The following is a 25,016-nucleotide window of genomic DNA, read 5'->3' as shown; positions in this document are numbered from 1 at the left end:
GTGAGCTTTCCATAAGGGAACTTCTTTCTACCTTCTCTTGCTTTTCATTAAGTCCACAGCATGTGCTAGTGAAGTATAAAAGTTTACCTGTTTCAGCAGGCCTGTGGTGCTGGTCTCTGCTGTAAATCACAACTTGAATGTTAAACCATTGATGGCATCTACGTACTGCTTGTTGACATGCAGGAGGCAGTGGCTGCCCAACCCGACCTTCTGTGATCTTTGCAATTAGGCTGTTCAGTTTTTATTTCCTTGGCTTCTTTTCTTCCCTTCTGCGCTCTCTCCCCAAGACACAGTAGAAATGTTTTCACTGAATTCTGCAGGACCCCAACAAAGTGCTCTGCAGTTGGCCCAATTTCAGAAAGACACTTAATCACATTCTGCGGTGCTCTCCGCAACTTTGCTGCTTGCCTGACCATGGCTTTTGCAAAAAGGTACTGCCTCCTAATTGAGCAGGAGACTGAAGCAAGGAATTCAAACAACGGTAGACCTGTAAACACACCGTAGCCTGTTTTTCTCTGGGATGATGTAAACGCAAAGGTTAAAACAGGTCGGCCTAGACATACAAGTCAAAGTCTGTTCTTTGTTGGAAAACCCTCTGTTGAATTGGCAAAGAATGGAAAAATTACACGTTATGCTTTCTGCTTGTTTGCTAATGAGAAGGGGATTTTAATTGTTTCACTAAAACCTTCTCTTTCAACTATGGGAGTAAAATTTATTAATAAAATAAAACTGAGAACAAAGTTGTGGTATTGCTGAGCGGTTTTGTTAAAACACCCATTTCTGTGATCTGGAAAAAGTGAAGATTTTTAAGTCATTTCCTCTTAAGTTCAGGCAAAATCAGGATTTCAGAATAAGTTCAATGTTAGAAGTAGCTGAAATGATACGTTCTTTAATACACAATAAAACCAATGGAGTGAACCAATGTGCAGTTTGCAGTTCCACTTTAACCGTAACTTTCTAGTGTTTGTTTTAAACTAATCCTAGTATCAGTTTCTTTTTATGGTCTATTTTGCAAGATCAGATATTTGCTTTATGCATTTGTATTTTTGGGGCGTGCATATGTATTGTAGCCTTGTGATTCATACGTTTGTTTACTTTTCTCTGACAGCTATATCTCCTCTGTGCCATAATCTCTTTGCACTGTATGATGAAAACAGAAGACTCTGGTATGCACCAAACCAGGTCTTTAAGATAGATGAAAAAACATCACACCGGCTCCATTATCGAATGAGGTAAGCGCATAACATCTGAAAAATGATTCCTTAACCATATGTAGATGCTCTAACTCTTACTGCTGAACTCACTGAAGAAGCAGGAAAGCAAAACCAAAAGCAGCAGCTTGTTTTTCACAGCATAGATAAGAGATTAACAGTAAAAGCTTAAAATGTCTCCTGATTTTTTTTCATCTTTGCTATATAACCTTAAAAAAGCCCCAGAAGCTGAAAAACCACAAGAACCTGTATCCACAAAGCTGTAGGTGACTGAACTAGCTAAAAGCTAAATTGAAAAAAGGGCTCAAAAATGTTGGTTTATTATGTCAGTATTTTGCATGTTTCAATTTCCTTTTGAAGTGTTGAAAGTGAACTGTACTCCTACTGAAGTCAATGGGAATTTTACTATTAACTTGAAAGGAAAAAGCAACATGCTGTTGCTTTTGAAATTCTCCTCCAGGACTGTAGGGGTATCTGTGTGACCTCACGGCAGGTGGCATGCATTAGACTGGAGAAAGCATCAGAAAATAGAAACCATTGTTCCCAGGATCTTTATCCATCATGTACCATCAGGTTGAACTTCAGGTGGCATTCTTAAAATACAGCACATAGCCTATTGAGATTTCTGGGGCTGAATGGGTACACCAGCCCTCATCCACTGGAAAATTAAAGCAGTAATGCTGGCAACTGTTGAGCACTCTCACATACTCTAGCTAAAGGAAGGATGTCCTCCTTTTAGGATTTGATAGAAATCTAATTCTGCACATTATACTGTGTTCTTTTTTTATTATTATTTTTATTCTGACTTTTCTTCTTGCCTCAATATGAGCTTTAAGTGTATGATTCTCATTACATTTGTGCCGGACTGGGATTGTTATTGTTATTGGATGAACTGTTATGAGAAGGAAGAAAAAAAAAAGTCAACAAAAAGATCTTTGCTTTTCAAGTAATTATACCACTGATACCTATTTTTAGAAGAGGAAGAGGATATTAGTCTTTTCTTTAGCACAGTCTATTAGTGGTATTAATGGCTGAACCTTGGCTAATCTCAGAGTTAAACAGCTGTGATTAAGTTTGGCAGATAAACACCGTACAATAATGGAATTGAGTGACTCTAAAAGAAGCTCTGAGGACTCTAATGGCCTCTTACAGAGCATTAAGTGCCCTTTCTTGCTTTAAGAGATCAGTTAGATTAACCATGTACTGGATAATAAAAAATTTTCTTGGTATAATGTGAGTCTAGGGTGTTTTCCCCTGATACTGAAATTCTTTCATGTGGTGTGCTTTTCTCAGTAAAAGAAAGTAGTATTTAAAAAATGTAGTTGTGGGAATTTAATCCTCTGATTAGAAGTATGATGCTGGTTTTTTAACTCAGTTCTTTAAAAGTAGTTTCTGCTGTGTTTAGTGTTTATATATTTCTGCTTTGGGTGAGGGATGAGAGCTCTCTCCAGGTACTCTTTCATTCCTACTGCATCTTACTTGCATGGTGGGTAACACCACCTTCTTTAAAACTGCTTTAACAGCTCCCTCTTATAAATCTTCAGCTCTTCACATCTCTGTCAAACTTTAGGTATATGGGCAGAATTACTCTATGTTGAACTTTTGTTTTCTGGATTTTTTTCTGTTCTACCATTTTACACAATGAAGCTATGGAATGTGCCCTGCTTTCTGTATGTAAAAGTTCTGGTGGTTTATTTTTTTAAGCTTTGGAGTTGGGATTTGAAGTTTGGCAGGGGCGTCTCTTTTGTCAGATGTACTCCATGCATGGAAATTGGCAAACTTTGGGCCAATAATTTGAATTTAAAATAATTTCATATGTATTTAAGAAGAGCCTGTATGAGTTAGGCGCTAAAATCTAAATATTCCCATCTCCCTAGGAATAATGTAGTGTATTGTTGAAGTGGTATTTTCCTTTCTTTCATTTCTGATCTATCGCATGTCTTGGCTTGGGCATCTGAACTGAGAGCAGGGCAGAGCACTGAAAAACTATGAGCAATACAGGATTGTGAAACTGTTCTCTAATTGAATATTGTTTATTCTGAGCTCTGCAAGAGGCAGAATTCCTCTTGAAAATGGAAAATGGTCTGGGCTTATGTAACAGTGCAGTGTATTAGACTGTATGTAATCATTTAGAGACAAAATAATTTTTATATGGACAACCCACTTTCTGAAATTTCATTACATTGTTAGATTTGATTTAGTCATCTCCTATTGTAATTATATATATATAAAATGAAGGTATGTGAGTAGTTTCAAGTGCTTTTAGATGTTCGATTTTTCTCCCACTGCTGAAAGCTTTAGATTTGGTTTCTGATTGTGTGGACTTCCCATCCTCCTCCTCTCCCCATCAAATCTGTGCCAGCTGGTGTACTTTTCATAATACTTTAAAGGGCCTTGCTTTTCACTAGAAACTTTGCAACTAGCCCTGTATTTCTTTCACTTGCCTCAAGTTTGGGGGGGGGGGGGAAAAGTCTACAACATAAGAAACCACAGTGTTTTGTAATATCCTGGACTAATTAGCACACCAGCTGATGGAGGAGGAGTTTAACTGTTCCACAGCTGGATTGTCTTTAAGCCAGAGGTAGCAGTGTCTCTTGGCATGGAGAAGGGACCCAGTACACATGTTTTTGGAAACTCTGGAAAGAAGGACTATCGGAGCCGCTATAGGTGAAAGAGGACAGCAAGTCCCACTCCAGCATTTCCACCGCTCCTTGGCCAGATTGAACGGATGAAGTGTAAAACAGCTCTGTCCCAGGGGTGACCCGCTCGGGCTGACTCCCCAAATCCCCCCTCCCTGCTGCGGCACCGTGCCGCAGGTGCCTGCCTTGGACTAAAGCGTTCAAAAGGAGGGGTAGGTCATGCTCCTGAAACTCAGGAGCACGCCGTCTCCTTTCCAGGTCGTTTGCAGGACTTCTGAATTGGAAGGCTTGTGTTCCCACTTCTGTTTGTGAAAGTGGAATAGTAATGATCTGCCTCCCCCTTACCGCAAGTTCATTGGTCTCTTCAAGGCAGAGACTCTCCTTTATTTATATGGTTCCTCAAACAATGGGGCTCTAATTTTTATTGTAACTTTTAAGTGTTGTCTTAATCAGTGCAGTTTAATAGGGAAAGGAGCAAATTCTCCTCTCAATTACAAACAATACACAATACCTTGCCCATAATTATTTTCAGGAAATACCAAAAGAATTGGAGTTATTAATTTTCACTCATCTTATAAAATACAGAAACAAAGTAATTTCCTGGAGGCAGAAGGATTTGCTTTGCTTTGCTTTTTATGCTTCAACCAAAGGAGTTCCGCAGTATCTTAACAGTACTTGTCAGGATTTTTTGGCATAGTTGTGTGTTGGTGTTCCTAGATACATGCTTTTGGGGGACTTAAGAAGACTTACCAAAAAGAAAGAATGGACAGAAACACTGTACGGAAAGTCTCATCTCTTTAAGAGTAATTTGATACACCGTTCTTCATTTGAATGGTCAACTTACTGTACAGATAACATGTGATGAAAACACGTGGTGCTGAACAAAAAAGTACTAATTTTATTTTGCTCTTTGAGATCCTGACTCTGCACTGAGACTGATACACACCAGTCCCAACCACTGCAGAACTGGGGCTTAATCCATGAACTCCCATTCTGGTCAGAGACAAGTCACGAAGATATAGGCACGTATTTTAAAACACACACTTTTGCATGTGGGTTGTTCTGCACCATAATGTTCATAAGCGTTTGCCAGTTGACTTGCTGCCTTCCTGCTGTCTTCCTGTCTTCCACGACATGTCCCTTGCAGTTTTTATTGCGTTATATTTGAAATGAAACTGCTTGGGCAAGATAGTGGTTTGTTATTTAAACAGATTTCTTACTTGTATCTCAAAATGTGTTCATAGATTATAAGGTACTTTATCTGTTCAGCTTTTTCTTTCGATACAGGAAACATGTATTTCCAATTCAGGAGTTGGATATCACATGCCTCAACATTTTCTACCTAAAACCTTAGGTTTTTTCCACTCCCTTTTTGTTTACTACTACTTTTATGTGCAGTGTCTATTACCATTCACATTCATTTGTCTTTTTGCTGTGTAAAGCTGTTTGATCTCATTTTGGTCACAAAAATTCTGTATGATTTTGATCACATATTTAGGTAGACATTAAAAGCTTTGCTGTTGATGTCACAGTAATGTGAAACAAATTAGGCGATGCTCACGGTGGTCACTGTTCATCAGAAATGTCTGATATCACACCACCCTTTGTATTAATGCAGTAATATATATACGCAATGCAATAATTCTGCATTGTTTGCTTTTGCTAGTGCTGAATGCTGCTCTGGAATTAGATTGACATAGTCTTCTAGAAATCATTCCTACTTAGCAGTTGGGTAAATCTGCTCTGCTGTACCCTTTTAACTGTAAGTAGTTCATGATCATGTGCAAGGCATGAACCGCTGCAAAAGGCACATTGATTCAAACCAGATTTAACTAAACTTCACTTGATTTAAGTGTTACTAGAACCCAGATAAACACAAATTTCTGGAGTAATTTAGGCAAAGATTTCTCAAAAGGTGCTAACAGAGCTTGAACTCAAATTTCATTAATTTTCAGTAGACACCAACTCCTTTAGCAGGTTTTTAATTAAATAGCTTTGTGTACAGATATGAGTAAAAAGCATGTTTGTCACATACACGGAAGATTTGACTGTGTCCCTTTGAAACTGGGTGATTTGAATTAGTGCATTTTTCACCAGCTCCATCCAAAACCAAAGGGAAACAGAAATTCCAGGGGGTGAGGCATAGTGCAGTTGTTTTTCCCTGTGCCTGTAGAGGAGGTCTAAAGTCTTGTTAACCCTTTAGATGAGCCATTTTATCTTGGAATACAAATGCCAGCCATTGGTTAATGCACAGTAGAAGTATTACACTGCTCAAGTAATGTCAGAGGTGATGGAAACGTACTTGTCATCTGAGTGGTGGCTTCTTGTTTGGTGGGCTGTACAGGGATGCAACAGGCAGGCAGGCATGGGATCGTGAGTTGAGTGAGATACTGTTGAGTGGAAATGCCAAAGATCTTTGACTAATACACCATTTTTCCACAGTTCCTCCGGCCAGGCATGTGGTTTCAGCAGTGGACCACTTAAGTTGCAACCTCAGGGCAGAAGATTGACGGATTTTGACTTCTAACTGATTTTCTTTTAAAAGATTAAAATACGCATCTAATGTAAATGGAGGATTTCCCCAAACGTTTTTAAAGTTTATTCCTCTTTTCTTGCAAGATACTACTTTACAAACTGGCATGGCACTAGTGAAAACGAACCCTCAGTGTGGAGGCATTCCCCAAGGAAGGCAAAGAACTCTTACGAGAAGAAGCTGGCACCAGAAGGAACCCCTATACTTGATGCAAATTCATTAGAATACATCTTTGCACAGGTGAGAGGTTGCTTGCAAATATCTTTGCCATTGTAGTCACACAAAAACTATTTGATCCAGTAGAAGCTGCTTTAAAGACCTATTTTCAAAATTCTAAAGTACATGTAACCTTACCTGTTAGTATTGATAAGTGTTTTGTTCATACTTCTGCGTGGTGGAGAGAATTTGCTACATGAAGAACAATTTACCCATACGCAGAACGTGTAAAGAAACTATATCTCACAGTCCAAAAAGGGCTATATTTTTACAGCATACTTTCTTTTAGTATTAACTGGGTTTGGATATAAGTGCTATCACCTTTTCTTTTGCAAAGCATTTGCACATAACTTTGACATCTATAGTCCTATAGAGGAGCAGTAGCAGTATTAAAACTGACAGTATGGTGTCCTTTCAATGAGTCTTTTTTACTGCGTGGTGCTAAAACATTGACTGATAAAACCACTGTCACACAGCCTGCTTACATGCAATTTTTCTTTCCTTTGGTTATGCCTCCCACTTGTTGGCAGTACATGCAGCACGCTGGACGGGGCAAGTAAGCAGGGTCCCTATTTCAGAAAGCTTGTGCTCTTGTACAAAAAAGGTTGTATCACACAAATGATTTTGCAAACCAGAAACTGTCTGGTTTCACCAAAGAAATGGAAAGATTGAAGTTGATGAAGGCTTGTGAAATGAGCAACTGAAATGCACTGGAGAAAAACGTGTTTACTGTTAATTCTGAGCATAATTACTGCAGAATTTTCAGACTTTGAAATATGGTTGTGTCCTCCAGAAAAAGAGATACCATGAAGGTGCTCCAGTGAATCCTTGTTTTGTTGTGAAACCACAATACAAGAAAATACCAAGTTAGCTACAGCTATCTGTGCATTTTAATGGTACCACTTGCATTCTAAAGTAATAGAAGCAGCAAATATTTTTTCCCTGCGTAATCAAACTTACACCTTGTTTTGTATGAACATTCCTGTGTACATGCATGCAACTTTGCAAAATCACTGTTTGAAAACATGCTGTAAAACCGTTTTTTTTGTCCTTTTTTTTTTTTTATTTTTTTGAGCGTCAGCAAAAAGAATGAAGACACCTTTTAAGTTGCAGAATGAGTAGGGACCCTAATGGATGTTGTCAGACAATGTTGCATTGAGCAGAATTTTACTTTTGGGTAATAACATTTTAAAAAAAGGCCAAACATAAAAACAGTAATGCTAGTACAAGGCAACAGAAATGTCTTTGCTCTTTGGTAACCAAATATTTTTCAGACTGTCCCAGAGCCAGGCAGCTGCCACAGAGTTTGCAATCTCAGTTTTGAGATGTGGCTTAGAGACTGAGTGCATGAGGTTCATAGAGACACCAGGTGATGGAAGGCAGAGATAAAGCAGAGACACAAAGTATTTTATTGCGTACCAGAAAAAAAACCCATGATGGTGCTAGAAGGGGACAGGGGTGGTGCTTTCTTTAGTTAATTACCAAAAAAGGGAATTTTTGGAGGGCTAATACATAGAAGAAGGGGACAGGAGTTTTGGAAGCGTTTGAGCAGTGCAGGTGTTCCCCCTGGATGTCTACACACGTTCTTGGTGAAAGCCACAATGCTGTGGACTGTACATGGGATGGATGTGCTGTGACGATCCACATGGTGATTCCACCTGTTCCACAAACTGTCATTTTAAAAGACTTATGTCAGGCACAAATGTTGGTGTTTCTTCTCAAATCAGCAGGGTTTGTGGGGTGACTAGTGCTTGCCTGTGTTTCTGTTTCACTGGTCTAAGAGAAGAATGCATCTATTGCACAGCTCTTCCCTTCTTCCCCTACCTTTTCCTGTCCTGGCTTTCAGTTTTGGGTGACTCTTCTTGCTCAAGGAGAGCTTGAGATCTCACGACATACTGCTTGCTCATAGATAAACTATGACAAATAATAAATTTGGTAGCTTTCTTTTCTTGCTTCCTATTAAGGGTCAGTATGACTTAGTGAAAGGCCTGGCACCAATACGTGATCCTAAAAATGATCAAGAGGTTCATGAAATTGAAAACGAATGTCTGGGGATGGCTGTCCTTGCAATCTCTCACTATGCCATCAAGAAAAATGTGAAGCTTCCAGAGCTTCCCAAAGATATCAGGTAAGTTGGAATAACTTCTTTGTCACTGTTGGGTCTGCTGCATTTCTCTTCCCAGAAGGGATTTTAAGCATTCTAACTTCCAGAGTCTGACTGTACAGGAGTTACAAGCTCCAACACTGCTATTGCTAAGTGGGTCTTCCTAACCTTGTCAAGAAGGATATGTATTAGAAAACTGGAATTTTTTCTTGCCTGGAGAGTATTTGAAATCTATGCAGCTAGTGCACCCAGCATACCAATGTGTTGGGTGCCGATTGACTTGCTGTAAATTCAGGGTTCTGGTTAGCTGGTTCAGAAATGGCAGTGTTGTTAAGTGGCAACCTAATGAGAAAACTGTTAGAATAAATTGTGTCATTGATTTGAGTGGGCTGTATCCATCTGACTAAAAAGCTTTCAGATAAGGTTATTATTTGAATTCCTATTGGCTATTAATGCTGTAAACCACTGCTACAGTACCAACTGCACAGTGGTTTACTGCATCTTGTTCTCTGTAGCTTTCAAAGTAAGGCAGTTGCACATTTTAGAGAGTTAGAAGTTTAGGAGACAATGGTATTGACTCATAGCATTGTTTTTTCCTTCTAGTTATAAGCATTATATTCCTGAAACTTTGAACAAGACTATCAGACAGAGGAATTTCTTAACCAGGATTCGGATAAATAATGTTTTCAAGCATTTCCTTAAAGAGTTTAACAACAAAACCATTTGCGACAGTAGTGTGTCTCCACGTGATCTGAAAGTTAAATACTTATCAACGATGGAGACCTTGACTAAACATTATGGAGCAGAAATTTTTGAGACTTCGTTTTTGCTGATTTCATCTGAGAATGAAATAAATATATTTAATTGTGGAGACAGTGAGATCCTCCCACTATATGAAGTCATCGTAACAGGAAACAATGGAATTCAGTGGAGACTCAAGCCAAATGTAAGTATCCCTTGATAAATGGGAATTAGAGGATTGCTTTTGGGGACATAACAACTGTTAAAAAATGGTCATGATCTTCAGACACTGCAAATCAGCTTTTTATTGAAAGGACTTCTTTCATAGGATTATAGGGTTATGCAGGTTGGAAGGGACCTCAGGAGGTCTCTAGTCCCAACCCCCTGTTCAGGGTTAGCTTTGAGATCAGACCAGGTTGCTCAGGGCTTTATCCATTCTGGTCTTGAAAACTTCCAAGGATGGACACTGCACAACCTCTGTGGGCAACCTGTTCATCAGGAAAATTAAGGACTGTACTATATCTGCCAGACCAGACACAAGTTTTGAAAGATTAATGTCTGTGGAGGCCTTTATGGTTTGGTGCTCTGTCTTGATAATCAAAGTCTGATAATGCTTTTCTGTATATGGCACCCCAGGTGCCATGTTTGCTCATACTCATAGACTTTTCATGAATAAATTAAAATAGAGTGACATTAAAGCTAAGCTTTCCCACATCAGTGATATTTTATATGTTGCTCCTTGTGTCAGTGCTGCTAATTGAGGTCACTTTGGTTAATCTCTTCTGTACTTTGCATACATAAATATTAAATATGCTCTAAGTTTGAAGGGGTTATGGCATATTCTACAGTTTTTCTCCACATACAATATTGAACAAATAGACCTCTTTTTGCTTGCCTCAGTTCCCCACAGTGATGAGAACCCTGCTGATAGTTATCTTTTGTAGCATAGAAAGCATTGTGCTTCACTTCATTTAGATGTAAGCTAACTATCTCTCTCTATCTCTGATGGAGAATTTCTGTTTTAAATGATAATATTAATGGGAGGGGAGGGAAGGAAGAGCTGCTATTTGAGCAGAAAAGCTTGCAAGAAGTGCAGCCTGTTTCTTGTAAGGCTCCTGTTTCTGCTTATTTGTAGATTATATTTATTTAAATGCCTAAACCAAAGATTTTCATCGCAGTGAGAGCCTTTCTGTGACTAGCAGGAAGCTTTGCTCAGCCTGAACATTTAAGTTTTTAAAATAAGTAGTTACTAGTAATTTTTGACCTGTAAGATGCTCAGCTTCATTGTGGTCTGCATGCAGAATTTCATCTGCTGTCGGCAGTTCAGGCATGCAGTGCGAGATGAATGTGGCTCTTGCCTTTGGGCTGAGCTCTGAGAGAACATTTCAAGTACGTAATTTGGAAATCTCAGCAGAACCCTTTCAGCCTTGTACTGCTACTAAAGTTATTGCTAGTATACCGAGAGAGAGGTAAGTTACGTAGCTAATGACTGGTTTCTTTTATCCTCATGAAGACTGTCTTATGGACTGTTCTTGACTGAAGTATATCCTTGCAATACAGACACACTGAACATGTAAATGAATTGATGATCGGTGCAAAAAGCATTCAAGAATAAAATAGCTGGATGAACATGGCATGAATTTTTGGTTTAGTGTAAAAACACTGTGCTAAAAAAATATGGTTTTATTAGTATACTTTAATCCAAAATGTATCTGCAGTCTGTACAGACAGAGAAAGAGAAGAAGAAAAAGTCTGATGGCAAAATCAAAAAGGATGAAGAAAAACAAAAAATTCGAGACTTATGGAACAATTTTTCCTATTTTCCTGAAATCACCCACATTGTCATCAAGGAGTCTACAGTTAGCATTAACAAGCAGGATAACAAAAGGATGGTAAGAACCAAACCTTGGATGGGTTTCCTTCCCGTGGGAAGCTGTAGTGACACAGTGTTGTTGGGCAACAGGTGACAACCTCCTTGAGGAACATTTTCTAATGGGACTCTTAAACAACAGTTTAATATGCTGCCTTCAACACTGTACAAATGCGAAAACGCTAGTTAGAAGAGCAGCGAGTTGGTGAGCACAGTTGCTTTTCTAGACTTGTTACTGCATACCACCGGTGCCTGGTGGCTCCTTGATACGCTTCTTGGCCTGTGGCCTTCCTCTGTACAACTTGGATAGCCAAAAACAGCATCAAGAAAGAGGAGTTCAGCAAGGATGGCAGAGGGTGAGGACCTGGGAGGGTGGGAGAGGAGAGTTGGTTTATAGATACCCAGTTCTTCTTGCTGTGGGCTGCCAGCTGTTAGAATTTGGAAAGGAGCTGCCAGAGTGCCCTTGGCTTCAAACCCAACATGACTGCCCCAGTCCTGAATTTCTGGTGTTTTACAAAGCCTGGCACAGGAGTCTGCCTGACAGGTCTCGTGTAGGATTACAGCAGAATATAAGTCACGCTGGAGAATGGAATTTTCTAGCCAGTAATGAGTGGGGAGCATAGAGGATGGTCGGTGTTGGTTTCCTAAATGTATATGGTTTTCTGTCATAGCTTTCTGGACAATTTTTTAGCCACTTCATGCAAAAATTGCTGCCTATGAAAACATTCCTGAAATGTTTTAGTGGAACTGTAAGAATTCTTGACTAAAATATCTTTTTGTTTTAGGAATTAAAACTATCCTCACATGATGAGGCCCTGTCATTTGCATCGTTGATAGATGGATACTTCAGACTTACAGCAGATGCCCACCATTATCTCTGCACAGATGTGGCTCCCCCACTGATTGAGCACAACATAAAAAATGGATGCCATGGTCCCATTTGGTTAGTAAAATGTTTGATTTGTATTTTTCCACTGGAATAGTTAGTCCTCTAATACTACTGCATATTGAATCCACTGAGGAAATCTGACATTTGGAAGGTTGTTAGTTCAACAAAATGTTGTAGAATAACTTCTTTTTTCTAATGATTATATGGAAAAAGTATCACTGATTTTCTCCACATCAACTTACTCATCTATAAAACCAGTGTTTCCTCACTATCGGAGTATTTTGAGCCTTACTTCACTAATAGCTATAAAGATCATTGTCAGTTGAACAGCTGGGAATATTTTAGGTAAACAGAGTTGAACTGTATCTACACTGACACTGGGAGTACTTGGATGGAGGCACAAAGCCTTTGGTTTTTTTAAATAGCTAAAGCAATTATTTTCCCTTCTGCCCACATTTTTGGCTTTTCCTTTTATATTTGAAGATGCAATATGTAGAAAACTGAGAGCTTACGTGCACACTGTGTTGGATGTGGAATTTCCCCATTAAGCATGCTAAGAGCTTAATAAAATTTTCTTCCCTTGCTCTTTGGCAGGTAAATGTGAGTGTGTGTAATGCACACAATTAAATCATGTTTTAATAATAATATAAATATGTCTTAGTTGCTGTTACTCATTTTTGCTGCAAGTATAGGATTACTCTCCTCTGTATTTACTAATAATAGATTTGGGGTGCAACTGCTCATTTGTTGGCTTTCCTCATTTGTGCATTGACTCTTTCAGCACGGAATATGCCATCAACAAACTGCGACAGGAAGGGAACGAAGCAGGCATGTATGTGTTGAGATGGAGCTGCACGAACTTTAACCACATTCTCATGACAGTGACTTGTTTTGAAGGCTCAGAGGTACGTCAGGTGTGGCGCTCCCAGCAGTCATTTGATAATGAGCTAAAGACTAGCAGCTCCCTGTAATCCGTGTTGATATATTTATGTTCTTTAGGGCAGACATTCTTATCTTTGATAGCTGATGCAGCTGAGGGTGGATACTTGTACTCACAGCTTCATTTTCCCTGGAATCCTGTGCTATCTCTACAAATATACTGTATCTACAAATATGATTCATTACATCCAGAATATTTCCATTCATAGCAATAAAACTGTGCATGAACATGATTGAAATGAAGCTTTTTAAACTCATATGATGTAAGAATGACATACAGAATTTGTCACTGCAACTTACCTAATGTTTCTTGAACGTGGATTTAATTACATGAATGTATTTCTACTGACACACTGTAAAAGAATAGCGCCTGAGGACAGTTGCCTTTACATGTAGAGCACCACAGAAGGGGACATAAACACAGTTAGCTAGTGGAACATATTTTGTGAAAGATGAGTGATAAGTAAAAGCTCATGTGGTGGGATAGGGATGAGAACCAGTTAGAAGTAGAAAAGAAGAATGCAGCAACTGCACGGAAGTTTGAATTTTACTGACCTCAGCTGGAAGTCTGCAGCTGACTTGCTAGTTTGGGGAAGATATTTAAAGTGTTCACACAAGAATAATAATAATAGTGTAAAGACATATAAACTGTTTTCCTTCTCTTAGAAAAAAATGTTGTTATTAAAATGTATTAGAGTCAATTATGAGATCAAGAAGGGTCATTTGAAACAAGAAACGACAAAGTGATGAAAAAAACCTCTTGGAAATAATAGTAATCTCTTAGCATTGATATTTGGTTCATCTTCTGTAGACATTTGCAAAAAAAAAACCTGTATGATCAACACTGTCTTCTAACAGACAGGGCAACAGAGGCATTGAAACAAGAAATTAATTTTGTCTTGGAAAAAATTCAACCTCATTGGGAGGCTTAGAGAGGAAAGAGAGGTGATGGGAAGCTGCAGTATGGTGGAGGTGAGGAAGCAGTAGAGGGTAGAACTTGAAAGGGAATGGGCTTGAGATAGAGAAGTACAAAAGTTCAGTCATTCTTCCTCAATACATTTGAATGAAACTGGGAGGTTTGAACAGCAGCCTGAAATCTCATTTCACTTGCTGAACAATCTGGGTTGTGAAAGGGAGTTTTGCTATTTTTAAGTTGAGATTTTGAAACCATGGTCCAGATTCTGCAATTCTTGACCAAGTGAAGAGAAAATTCCTTCTGAAGAGTCAGAGCTTCTGCATACTCTCAGGCTCTGCAGAACACAGAAGCTGTAATTGGACTTGTTAGATGATTACATCTTTATGTTGCTCTTCTTCCACTCTATTATGAGCCTTCCTGGGACTGAAGGTTATGGAAATTTTAGGGCCTTTTTCTACTTCATTGGAGTTTGATTAGAGGACACTAGCTTAGGAACAAGTGATTAACTGGTACTACATGTAATTTCAAAGGCTTCTGGAGAGCCTTTATGGCTTTAAAACATCCTTTCACTTTAATGATTATATTTTGCTTTCTTTTATTTTTTTTCCCCTTTGCCCCCTAATAGCAGATGATAAATAATTCAATCCAGTACAAGAACTTCCAGATTGAGGTGAAGAAAGGCGGGTATTTCCTACATGGTTCAAACAAATCTTTTTCATCCTTAAAAGAGCTGATGGATCACCTGAAAGGACAAATACTTCGGACAGATAACATAAGCTTTACACTGAAGAGGTGCTGCCAACCAAAACCAAGAGGTAGGTAGTCTCCTTTAAGAGAGGCAATGAACTTTGTTGTTGAAAGGAGACAAACTCCAGAAATAGCAGGCATTCTTAGTGTCTTTGGTTTGTTCTGTATTCTTGTGTGAAGCTCTTTTGTCACTTAAAAGATTATATATAAAGTTTCTTCTCTGTGGAGGAGGTGTCTTGCCAGAAGGCAAAAGCAAGTGCTGCGAACAAGGTTTTAGGGGTTTCCTTTCAATGTTACAAGCTCAGCACAGGATGCTCAGGGGGCTGGTGCTTCTCATGAGCCTTGTTTGTGTGAACTTTTCAAATGACAGAAAAGTTCTGGTTTCCCTTTTTGCACCTAAACAGCTGGCCCTGCAGTATTGACAGCAGAGGTGGAACTCTAGATTTGTTTAGAAAGAAAATGTCACAGCTGACTCAGTCATGGGCTGAAACGCTGTGGTGAAGCAGGGACTATATAAGGTTCTTCCTTTGCTCCACCGAGTCACGTATGCCAGGCAGTGCTGCCATGCATCATGTTGCATTCCTCTAGCAAAGGAGGGTTGCAACCTGCAGTGGTTATGCGGCAAACTTCAGTTTGAAGCTTGTTTGCTGTCATTACGAGCTGTTGTTTACTCTATTAGAAGCAGCGGGGAAGGCTTGGTCTGCAACTGTTAGCAAGCGGAACAGCCTTGCAGTCAGTAAGGTCAGATTTGAGAGGGCTGGGACAATTGTGCATTTGTTAAACTGTTAATGCCAACACTTACTAAAATTGTTTGCTATAAACTACAAGTGTCTTGCAGCTGAATTTTGTATGAAAGAGGAAACACACTGGCGTGATTGTGTTGATCAGATAATGGTTTCCTGTTAGAATAAGGGGAATAACTGAGCTGTATTAATTACCTGCTCGTTCTGATGGTTTTAGAGGAGAGTACTCTGTAGATAGACACTGAGCTTATCAGCACTTTGAATAACATTGGTAATTGTCTGGAGCGTGGAGAGATTATACATTTTGACATTTTGATTACATTTTGACAGCTGTATTTGGGATAAAATAAAACGGGTCAAGGAGTTGACTGCCTACTTCAGCTTTTCATTGGCATTAGTTACAGTGGGATCCAGTGCATTATCTGTGCTGTTCCCTGTTCTGTCTCTTCCCTGTTTTGTTTTGGTTTTTTTCCTTTGTTTTGAATCTATTTAATCAGTTATTCACAAAAGTTTAGGGGATGCAGAAATGAAGCAGTTTTTCCAGTGTATGGTTCATTACTTATTGTTTTCAGAGTGCTAGATCACGGTTTAGCCCCGACGCACATGTTCTGCTCACAGTAATGGGAAGGCCAGATGCACGCAGACATCTAAAACCATTGTATCATAATAAATAACGCCTGCTGTCAAACACAGGAAGACAAAATTAATGTGCAAGGCTTTTGGATCTAACCATGCCTCTCCCTGACCAGAAGCGGTGGGGAGCAAGTACCGGCCTTTTGAGTCTTTTCCTTCTGTTCATTTCCCGTTCCCTAGTTTAATTCCAGTGCTCTGGAAACAAACTGTTAGTTTTTCCGAGAGCGCAAGGAATTTTCAAAGGAGGTAAAGAGAGGACATGAGACTCCAGCTACCCCTTATCCATCTGCACACTGGAAGGGAGACATACCTTTTGGCAGGAGGGAGTGTATGTTATTTTACTTACTGTACAGCAGAGGTATTGCCTCTTTCAGTCCGGGGTATTCCTCTGTGCAGTAAGCACTATTCAGTTTCTTAATATCAGCCCCAATATGGCTAATATTAACATTGTATTTATAATATAAAATATGTAGCTCTGCTGTAGTGAATTCTTTGTTGAATGATGGAATAGAAGTTACATGAGTAGAAGTGAAATCAAAGTTTCTTCTTTTCTCCCTCCTCCTCGTTCATTTGGGGATTTACCTTGCAGTGAGCATATACAGTAGTGCTATTGACTGAGAAGGGTGAATGCAGTTATCTTTGAAAAGTCTTAAAAAATATTTTCTCTCCCTGCCTTCCAGAAATCTCCAACTTGCTAGTTGCAACCAAGAAGGCGCAGGAATGGCAGCCTGCTTATCACCTAGGGCAGCTGAGTTTCCATCGAATCCTCAAGGAAGAAATCATGCAGGTAGGAAGCTGCTGACCTGTGCTTCTCTCTTGTAATCGAAGTGTGGCAGCCCACTGTACCCAGTCAAGTAATACAAAATCACCCCATTCTGGCTGGTTCTTCCACTCCCATTTCTCCTCACCAAAATTTAATTTGAATCTTTATTTGTATTAAAGCCTCTTATTGCAGAATCTAAATGTTTATATGTCCTTGTGTGGAAAAAGAAGAGAAGCTCGGCAGTAATGCCTTTCACTATATTCAAATTGATATTTGAGCAATTTTCTAATGTCTGTGGAAAGAGGTGCTTCTAAGGTCATTCTTAAAAAATCATTAAAGTCTTAAGAGCTGGTTTTCCTAGCTAATTTGTTGCTAAATGTGGCTGTATTGTTTAAAGCCTGACATATCAGAGAAACAGGTAAATTGAAGTTTTAAGATAATATCCTACAGTAAAAAAAAAGGGTGAAGTATTCAAAAGCTCTGAAGAGCCTTAGCATTCAAAATTTTATGTTCCAAACTGATTTAGCACCCAAATTTTCCCAAATTTTCTGGCAGTTGTTTGCAGTTAGTGATGCGGGTGACCTGAATAAACTTAAAAAAACCACACAGTGGCTTGAATGCACAAATCCCATTTAATGTTTCTAAGAGACCTGAGCTCTTAAATCATGCAGTTAGCTTTTTCAGTTAAATAAAAAGTTTTGGTTGTTTTTTTTTTTTAAATTGCATTACTGACTGGGGAGGACAGATATGGATTATGTTAATTGTTTTTTGATTGGTATATTTACAGTCAGCATGCAGGCTTCCTGCAAAAATATCTGAAGGCGGAATCCTCTGTTATTTAGGAGGAAATTGCTTTCCCAAACAAAGCGTTCCATTGAAATATTACTTCCTCTAACTTTTGGAAACACATTAAAGATTGCCTCAATAGCAGCTTATTGTAAATAAGAAACGAGTTATTATTTATTCATTTGGTGTTTAGTCTAATAATGTTAAACCACACTGAACCTGTTTGATGTTAATGGAGATGTGATAGCCCTTTAACATCAAATGAATTTACAGTGGTGAGTATGCGTAGAGAGACCACTGAAGCAAAGAATAACATGCCGTCATTGGTTTCTCACTGTAATAATTTTAAGTCTATATGTAGCTAGATGAAGTGGAGGGCTAAGTCCACTCTCTACCTCTAGAGGCAGAATAGAGTGCAGATTCAAGTATTTGTGTAAATCTACACTTGTTTGCTTTATGTCTTGGTTTGGAAATATATGGTGTGTTATGTCTTAGGGCGAACATCTTGGAAGAGGGACGAGAACACAGATTTACTCAGGGATTCTCAACTACAAAGATGATGAGAATGAAGGATATCAAAATGAAAAAGAGATTAAAGTCCTCCTCAAAGTCTTGGACCCCAGCCACAGAGACATTTCTTTGGCAAGTTTTCTCCTTTTTATCCGTTGTACTACAAATACTGGGCCTCACCATATTGTGCATGGTTAACTATGAAAAGCCTTTAGAAAAAAGGGGTTGTGTATATAGTAAGGGAATGGGAAAATGCTGAAGGTGTATCTCACCGTTTTAGGCAGTCAAATCCATCCTCGACCAGCATTTTTGAGCTACTCGGTAAGCTGATCTCATTAGACAGGCAGCAGTATCGGGTCTGGCTGGAGCATGCCAGTGCTCACTTCCAGCCTGCGCGCGTGCAGACCATAAGCGCAAGGAAAACAGACGCAGCCCTTGCTGTGGTACGAAACGCACCATCACGCCCATACCCAGGGTCTTGCAGCTGTGTCACTTGAGGGCCGTGGAGTTCAGTGAGGGTACTGCTGCCTACCAGAAATTGCCTCTGCCTTGTGTGTTGGGCTGTGAGTCTGTCACCGACATGGCCACAGGCAAGTTACTTGACCTGCATTTTGCTTAATCATCTAGTAAGAGAGGCTAACGTGTCACACAGAGGATGCTAAGACCTCGTATATGCATGTCCGCAGGAGTGCAGGGAAGAGCACTGGTTGCTTACATGACCTAGTGAACACCACCACATCTCTGACAGCGCTCCGCTGCCCCATTACTGCAGCGGGATGGCACATCCCTACCATTGTTGACCCCTTATGTTATTAGAAAACACAGCGATCTTCTGCAAATGTTTCTGTTACTTGATGCTCTGTATTTGTTAAACACTTGGATGACTGCCACGATGACCAGCGGTTTAATGGCTAACCTCTTTCACTTTCTAACAGGCATTCTTTGAAACGGCAAGCATGATGAGGCAGGTGTCTCACAAGCACATTGTCCTCCTCCACGGAGTCTGCGTCCGTGATGTAGAAAGTGAGTTCAGCGAACGTCTCTCGAGGCAGCACGCTTAAGCAGCGGGCTTGATAGGGACAGGGCAGCCATTCAGTTCAGTGCTAGCATCGTGGGGGGAGATGGGGTTAGCAGCTGCTGCCTCTTGATTTTTTCAGTGCAGACAGAAGTGGAATTGGAACAGCAAGGCAGCTGCAAAGTCCTTTCTGCTAACAAGTTTCCTCTTCCAATGCTGTCTTTGAGTAAGCGCCTTACAGGATGATTCCTTGAGGTCGGCATGCCAGAGTGATAGTGGTAGTGCCAATACAAACCAGCCTTCTGGCAGAGGTTATTTCCCTGGGAAGGCTCTGCCCTGTGGTCTTTGAAATGCTTTGTTCCATGTTTACTGTTCGCTTACTACATAAAGCCACTCTTCTCTGCCTTTTAATTTGGACTCTGAGCACTGAAATAAACTTAAAGGAAGGTGAAATAAAGAAATAAAGACATTTTGTAACCACCTTGCCTGGAGCGGGGGAAGATGGTAACAGGCCTGTTAAGATTACTCTGACACCGGTTATTGCGACACTGACTTTATGCATCTGCCTTTGCAGATATCATGGTTGAAGAGTTTGTTGAATTTGGGCCTCTGGATCTGTTTATGCATCGGAAGAGCGAAGTTCTGACAACTCCTTGGAAATTCAAAGTTGCCAAGCAACTTGCAAGTGCCCTAAGCTACTTGGTAAGAAGGCATCTTGACAAAAGCATTGCCTATAGCTGCTGCAGTCCACGCTGCAGAGGTTTCATGTGCATTAGTAACTAATGAATTTCCTTTCTCAGGTAGTGGGACTGTGCAATGGGCAATTATGCCCTTTGTGAAAAAGGAATATAACGTTGGGTTTTTTTCCAAAATGCATCAGCTCTACAAATACAAATGCTTAAGAGTGAACAGTGTGTTTCCCTGCTCCTGCTTTCCCTGTTTTTCTCTAGGATAATAGCTTCCTAGCTGTGTTTTTGGTTTTCAGCTTGGAGTATTTTTACAATGAACCCCTATGCTATAGGTATATTTGAGCACTTAGAGAGCACTGCTAGCTCACTGCACTCACTATTCTTTTCCTGCCTTACTGTAGGAAGATAAAGATTTGGTACATGGAAATGTGTGTACTAAAAACATCCTACTGGCAAGAGAGGGAATTGACACGGAATATGGTCCTTTTATAAAGCTGAGTGACCCAGGAATACCAATAACTGTGCTGTCCAGACAAGGTATGGTATAGGAATCAGATTTCTCTTTTCAGTGTGTTTTTTCAGTGTGGTGGGGAAGGGGAAAGGAAGAAACACCATTTATACCAGCTAGAACTGGCTCTAGTATAGAAGCGATCAGCTTTCATGAATCTGAAAACTACACAGAAGTAAAGGAGTGTTGCTGACTTTGGGTGCTTACTGTATTCATTTCTCTTAAAAAAATCACGTTAAGTCTAGTGAGATAATATAGAAGGAATCTCAGTTTCTGGATGGCTCAATGCATGAGCTTGTAAAAGCCACGGAATCACCCTTCTGAGAGCAGGGATTTGAGAATCAAGATTTCCCTGGAACTGGACAAATACTGTAGCTTTAGTTTATTTTAGTTAAGCAGCTGTAGAAGAGAATAATTAAGTTACAAGGCTGGTTTTTTAGTCCTTCGATATTGACTCTAAAATGCATTGATTCTGTGTTTTATCTAAGAATGTGTTGAGCGAATCCCCTGGATCGCACCTGAATGTGTTGAAGACTCCAAAAATTTGAGCATTGCAGCAGATAAGTGGAGTTTTGGTACAACACTGTGGGAAATCTGCTATAATGGAGAAATACCGCTGAAAGACAAGACGTTAGCAGAGGTAAAACTATGTTACGTAAACTTTACCTTGACATCTCAGATACATCCTCTTTGGCACTTCAGTTTCTATACCCAATCTGAGTTATTTTCAACTTACAGGAAAACCAGCTCAGCTGGACTTGATAAGGGGCTGATCCACCTAAATTGCCACAGGTTGCAGCAGGAATTCTTGTCCTTACTGCAAAAATTGCTAATTACTGCTTCAACCTGACCTTGCTGGGGATTTTCAAAACTCAGCATAGTAACAATTAATCAGAACTTCTGATGCTCTCACACCTGTCCTTTTCTAAGCCCTATGTCCAGTTATAAACTGACTGAGGTTCCGCTTAAAAGCAGCTACATTATTCTGTTATTGCTTGTTTCTTTTGGACATTGGTTCAGAACTAGTCTCCTGTGGGATGCCATTATTGTTCATTCTGAAATCAAAAACACTTAAATCGCGTTCTGCCTTACTGCTGGCAGTTTCTCTTCATCACTGCTGGAGTCCCTCAGCATATGTTCCAAATGTGCATTTTCTCTCTTGAAGTTTTGCTGTGTTGGGAAGGCAGTGGAGCAAGGCAGCTGCTGCTCGTCTGAAGGAAATGACTGAGTACTTGAGTCACTGCCCAAGTTGTTTTAACAGGAGGTGGCTGAAAGGAACTTGCTGCCCTGGCTACAGTCCGCTTCCTGCATGTGGCAGGCAGCCGGGGTGGTTCTGCAGAGCTTAGAAAATGCACAAGCCCACCCTCATCCCATCTGCCCCGAAGCTGGTAACTTCTCAGGGGCTGTGAAGAGCAGCCAGTGTTGTGGTGTTTCCTTGGCAAGCATTTCCACTCAGCCATTCGTCCCAGTGTGTAAATAACGTGGCAAACCTGGCAGAAAAATAACTTCTGAAAGGTGAAATCTTCAGCACATTTTAGAAACTTCATGTGTTCTATGTGGTTGCTCCAAAGTACGCCAGATTCCGCACAATAATGATTCTCTACTGTTAGGAGATGGTTTAGAGATGCTGAAAAGGAGGATTTCCTTGGCAAAGTTAAGTAAAGGTTCACAGCGAGTTAAGGATCGAACGGTCACATCTTCTGATGTAGAACATGGGTTTATTAAGTTAAAAGCTAAAATTCATGCCGGAGTTTTCATTTGTGCCTTACAGAAGGAGAGGTTCTACGAGGGGCATTTTGTGTTGGCAACACCATCGTGCAAGGAACTAGCGGACCTGATGAAACAGTGCATGAACTACGACCCCCATCAGAGACCCTTCTTCAGAGCGATCATGAGAGACATCAACAAACTGGAGGAACAAAGTAAGGCATGGTCTTGCTTATCAGCTGGAGGGAGGGATAAGGAAGGCCGGTTTATTTGGCTGAGTTGGGCACCTTACAGCAGCATTCTTCTGTGTGGTTGTATTGACAGCAGCGTGTTGTGTCCCTACAACAATGGAACTAACCCTTTCTGTAGACGAGTGCAAATAGGATGCGAGTGTTTAATTCATACTGAATGTGTGGCTTAAGTTGTGTTGGTGTTCCTGCCGGTTCATTCGATGGTGCCTACTTTATACAGCAGCTTAAGATAGTTTCAGGACAATCTTTGAGCTCCACGAGATTTCCATAGGACTCTCTTGACCGAAGCAGAGCATTAACACGGATAACTCTGCTTCCTGGTTCATTTTCTGTTGAAATTACAACAGAGCAACTAACAGACGCTCAGTGTGTAGTAAGGGTAGAACTTGACTTCGCACACCTAGTATAAATAATCATAGAAGCTGAATAACTACTGCAGGGTGGGAAGTATGTCGAGAGAAAACTGAATCAGAATCTGGAAGAAGACCCAGTGAGCAACCTACAAAGTGAGGAAGATCAGCAAGTGATAGACTGGCACGTACAAATGGAAGGAATTCCCTGTCAAGAAGTAGGCAGGATTTAAATAAGAAAAGCTGTGACAGTAGGGATAGACACACTCTAACAGCAGCAGATTGGAAGTGAGCAAGGATGCCTTGAAGTGTCAAGACCAAGATGTTCTTGCAGGAATCTGTCTGACCTGGGACTTTTTTTTTTCTTTTTTTTCCCACACCCAGATCCCGATATCGTCTCAGAGAAGAAGCCCTTCACAGAGGTCGATCCCACGCTCTTTGAAAAACGATTCTTGAAAAGAATCCGTGACTTGGGAGAGGTAAGAGGAATGTCAGATAGGAACACTTATCCGCGTTCTGTGTGTGTGTATACACAGCTGTGTGTGCTTTCTGTGTCACGACAGGAAGACGTGAATCGTAAATGCCTAAAATAGCGCATCAGTAACACTATGGTAAGTCAGTGTTATGTTAAATAATGCTCTCCCTTCTTTTACAATTAGGGCCACTTTGGAAAGGTTGAACTCTGCAGATACGATCCAGAAGGCGACAATACAGGGGAGCAAGTGGCAGTTAAATCGCTAAAGCCAGAGAGTGGAGGGAATCACATCGCTGATCTCAAGAAGGAAATAGAAATCTTGAGGAACCTTTATCATGAGAACATTGTCAAATATAAGGGAATTTGCACAGAAGATGGTAAATCTTCATGTAGAATGTTAAAAGCATACACTAAAAGTGTAAGGGGTTTTGTTTAAAAATGAAGCATTTTAAAAGGCAAAACAGTCTTAGTTCAATCTTACGGGTCTAGATCTCTTTCTTCATGGAAGAAGCAGCAATTTATCTCTGAAGTCCTCCTCCTGCCCATTTCTGTGCTTGGCTAACCTGGATGTGAGCAATGTGGTTGCTGTTCTCACCAAATCCATTAAAAAAATGAGCACCTGGGCAGGCTGGTGGTGTCTGTGTTCCAGGAATGAGCTGACCATTACAGCTGGGTCATAACCCCGTAAACCCAGAGGTCATTATTAGAAGCATACGTTATTATTCATAGAAAAAAAGCTCTATTGCCTTGTATTTTTTCCATTTGCAATAGTGATTGTTTTAAGCCAGCATTTAAAAACTTCAAGAACTTGAAGTTCAGTAACTATACTGCCTGGAATAGATTCCTCTCTGGATTTGTTCAGTGACTGATAATGGGAGTTAGCCCACAGCCTGGCCATGGTCACGGAATACTGTTACGAATGCTTCTACAAAAGTTATTGGTGTTAATGACATGAGAACGGTCACGTGTCTGCAAATTAAACACTCTTTTCTTAGGAGGAAGTGGGATTAAACTCATCATGGAATTTCTTCCTTCTGGGAGCCTAAAGGAGTATCTCCCCCGGAACAAGAACAAAATCAATCTCAAACAGCTTCTCAGATATGCAGTTCAGATCTGCAAGGTGAGCCTGGCACCAGAGCCTTCCTGCAACTCTGCTGTTTGATTAGTTTAATATTTAATTTAATAGAGGGGGGGGCCAGCAAGAGAGGCTTGCTTGCTGAACAAACCCATTCTCCTTGCTTTGTCCCCAAGGACCTGAATCCTAAAGCAGTCTCTCCTGTGCTTCAGGTGCTGCTGGCACAAAGATCAGCAAGGGAATAATCACTAGGTTCCCTTTCCATAAAAATTTACTATGAGAAGAAGTTGTCCCTGCTGCAGAGCTGGAAGTATTAGGAGGGAGGACAGCATTTAGAAAGGGTGTGTTGGCAAGAGGGAAGGAGCACCGTGCAAGTGTAAGGCGAGGAGGAGATGCGAGTGCAGCGAGGCCACGTGAAGCAGCGTGCTTTCTGCAAGAGACTGTGGTCTTTGTGATTACGGTGGACCAGGCAGTTATAAGAAGTGTAGAGACATCTGTCAGTTTCAGCAGCACGCAAAGGAACTGCTGCTGTGGAAAGAAGGGTCTGAAGATGGTGGCTGCTCAGCTGAAAATTAAAAAGCACAAAGCAGAAATAACAGTCTGAACAGATGAGGAACCCACAGGCAGAGTTTAAGGGGTGAGGGGGTGTCAGAAAAGGACCCTGAAAAGTGCCAACAGATGGAGAACCTGCCGTGGGAAACCTGGG

General features: G+C 40.4%; 1 protein-coding gene across 5 annotated transcripts in view; it reads left to right on the top strand.

The window, feature by feature from the left end:
• Positions 1 to 25,016, top strand: part of JAK1 (Janus kinase 1) — a 63,999-nt gene that overhangs the window by 34,960 nt on the left and 4,023 nt on the right. For 4 of the 5 annotated variants that reach the window (XM_052800378.1, XM_052800379.1, XM_052800380.1 and 1 more), the window contains exons 4-21: positions 1,109 to 1,232; positions 6,470 to 6,623; positions 8,564 to 8,727; positions 9,307 to 9,649; positions 11,163 to 11,336; positions 12,100 to 12,257; positions 12,985 to 13,108; positions 14,684 to 14,873; positions 16,862 to 16,968; positions 18,226 to 18,372; positions 19,176 to 19,263; positions 19,830 to 19,957; positions 20,346 to 20,481; positions 20,941 to 21,092; positions 22,224 to 22,374; positions 23,145 to 23,239; positions 23,420 to 23,612; positions 24,231 to 24,355. In XM_052800378.1, the coding sequence (XP_052656338.1) occupies positions 1,109 to 1,232; positions 6,470 to 6,623; positions 8,564 to 8,727; positions 9,307 to 9,649; positions 11,163 to 11,336; positions 12,100 to 12,257; positions 12,985 to 13,108; positions 14,684 to 14,873; positions 16,862 to 16,968; positions 18,226 to 18,372; positions 19,176 to 19,263; positions 19,830 to 19,957; positions 20,346 to 20,481; positions 20,941 to 21,092; positions 22,224 to 22,374; positions 23,145 to 23,239; positions 23,420 to 23,612; positions 24,231 to 24,355 (2,753 nt within the window). The remainder of the gene's footprint in view (positions 1 to 1,108; positions 1,233 to 6,469; positions 6,624 to 8,563; positions 8,728 to 9,306; positions 9,650 to 11,162; positions 11,337 to 12,099; positions 12,258 to 12,984; positions 13,109 to 14,683; positions 14,874 to 16,861; positions 16,969 to 18,225; positions 18,373 to 19,175; positions 19,264 to 19,829; positions 19,958 to 20,345; positions 20,482 to 20,940; positions 21,093 to 22,223; positions 22,375 to 23,144; positions 23,240 to 23,419; positions 23,613 to 24,230; positions 24,356 to 25,016) is intronic. The other variant, XM_052800382.1, reaches the window with a different exon arrangement.

Source organism: Harpia harpyja, chromosome 11, assembly GCF_026419915.1.
Source record: "Harpia harpyja isolate bHarHar1 chromosome 11, bHarHar1 primary haplotype, whole genome shotgun sequence".
Lineage (NCBI taxonomy): Eukaryota > Metazoa > Chordata > Aves > Accipitriformes > Accipitridae > Harpia > Harpia harpyja.
Note: the sequence above shows the minus strand (reverse complement) of the source record. Positions and strands in the feature narration are given on the sequence as shown.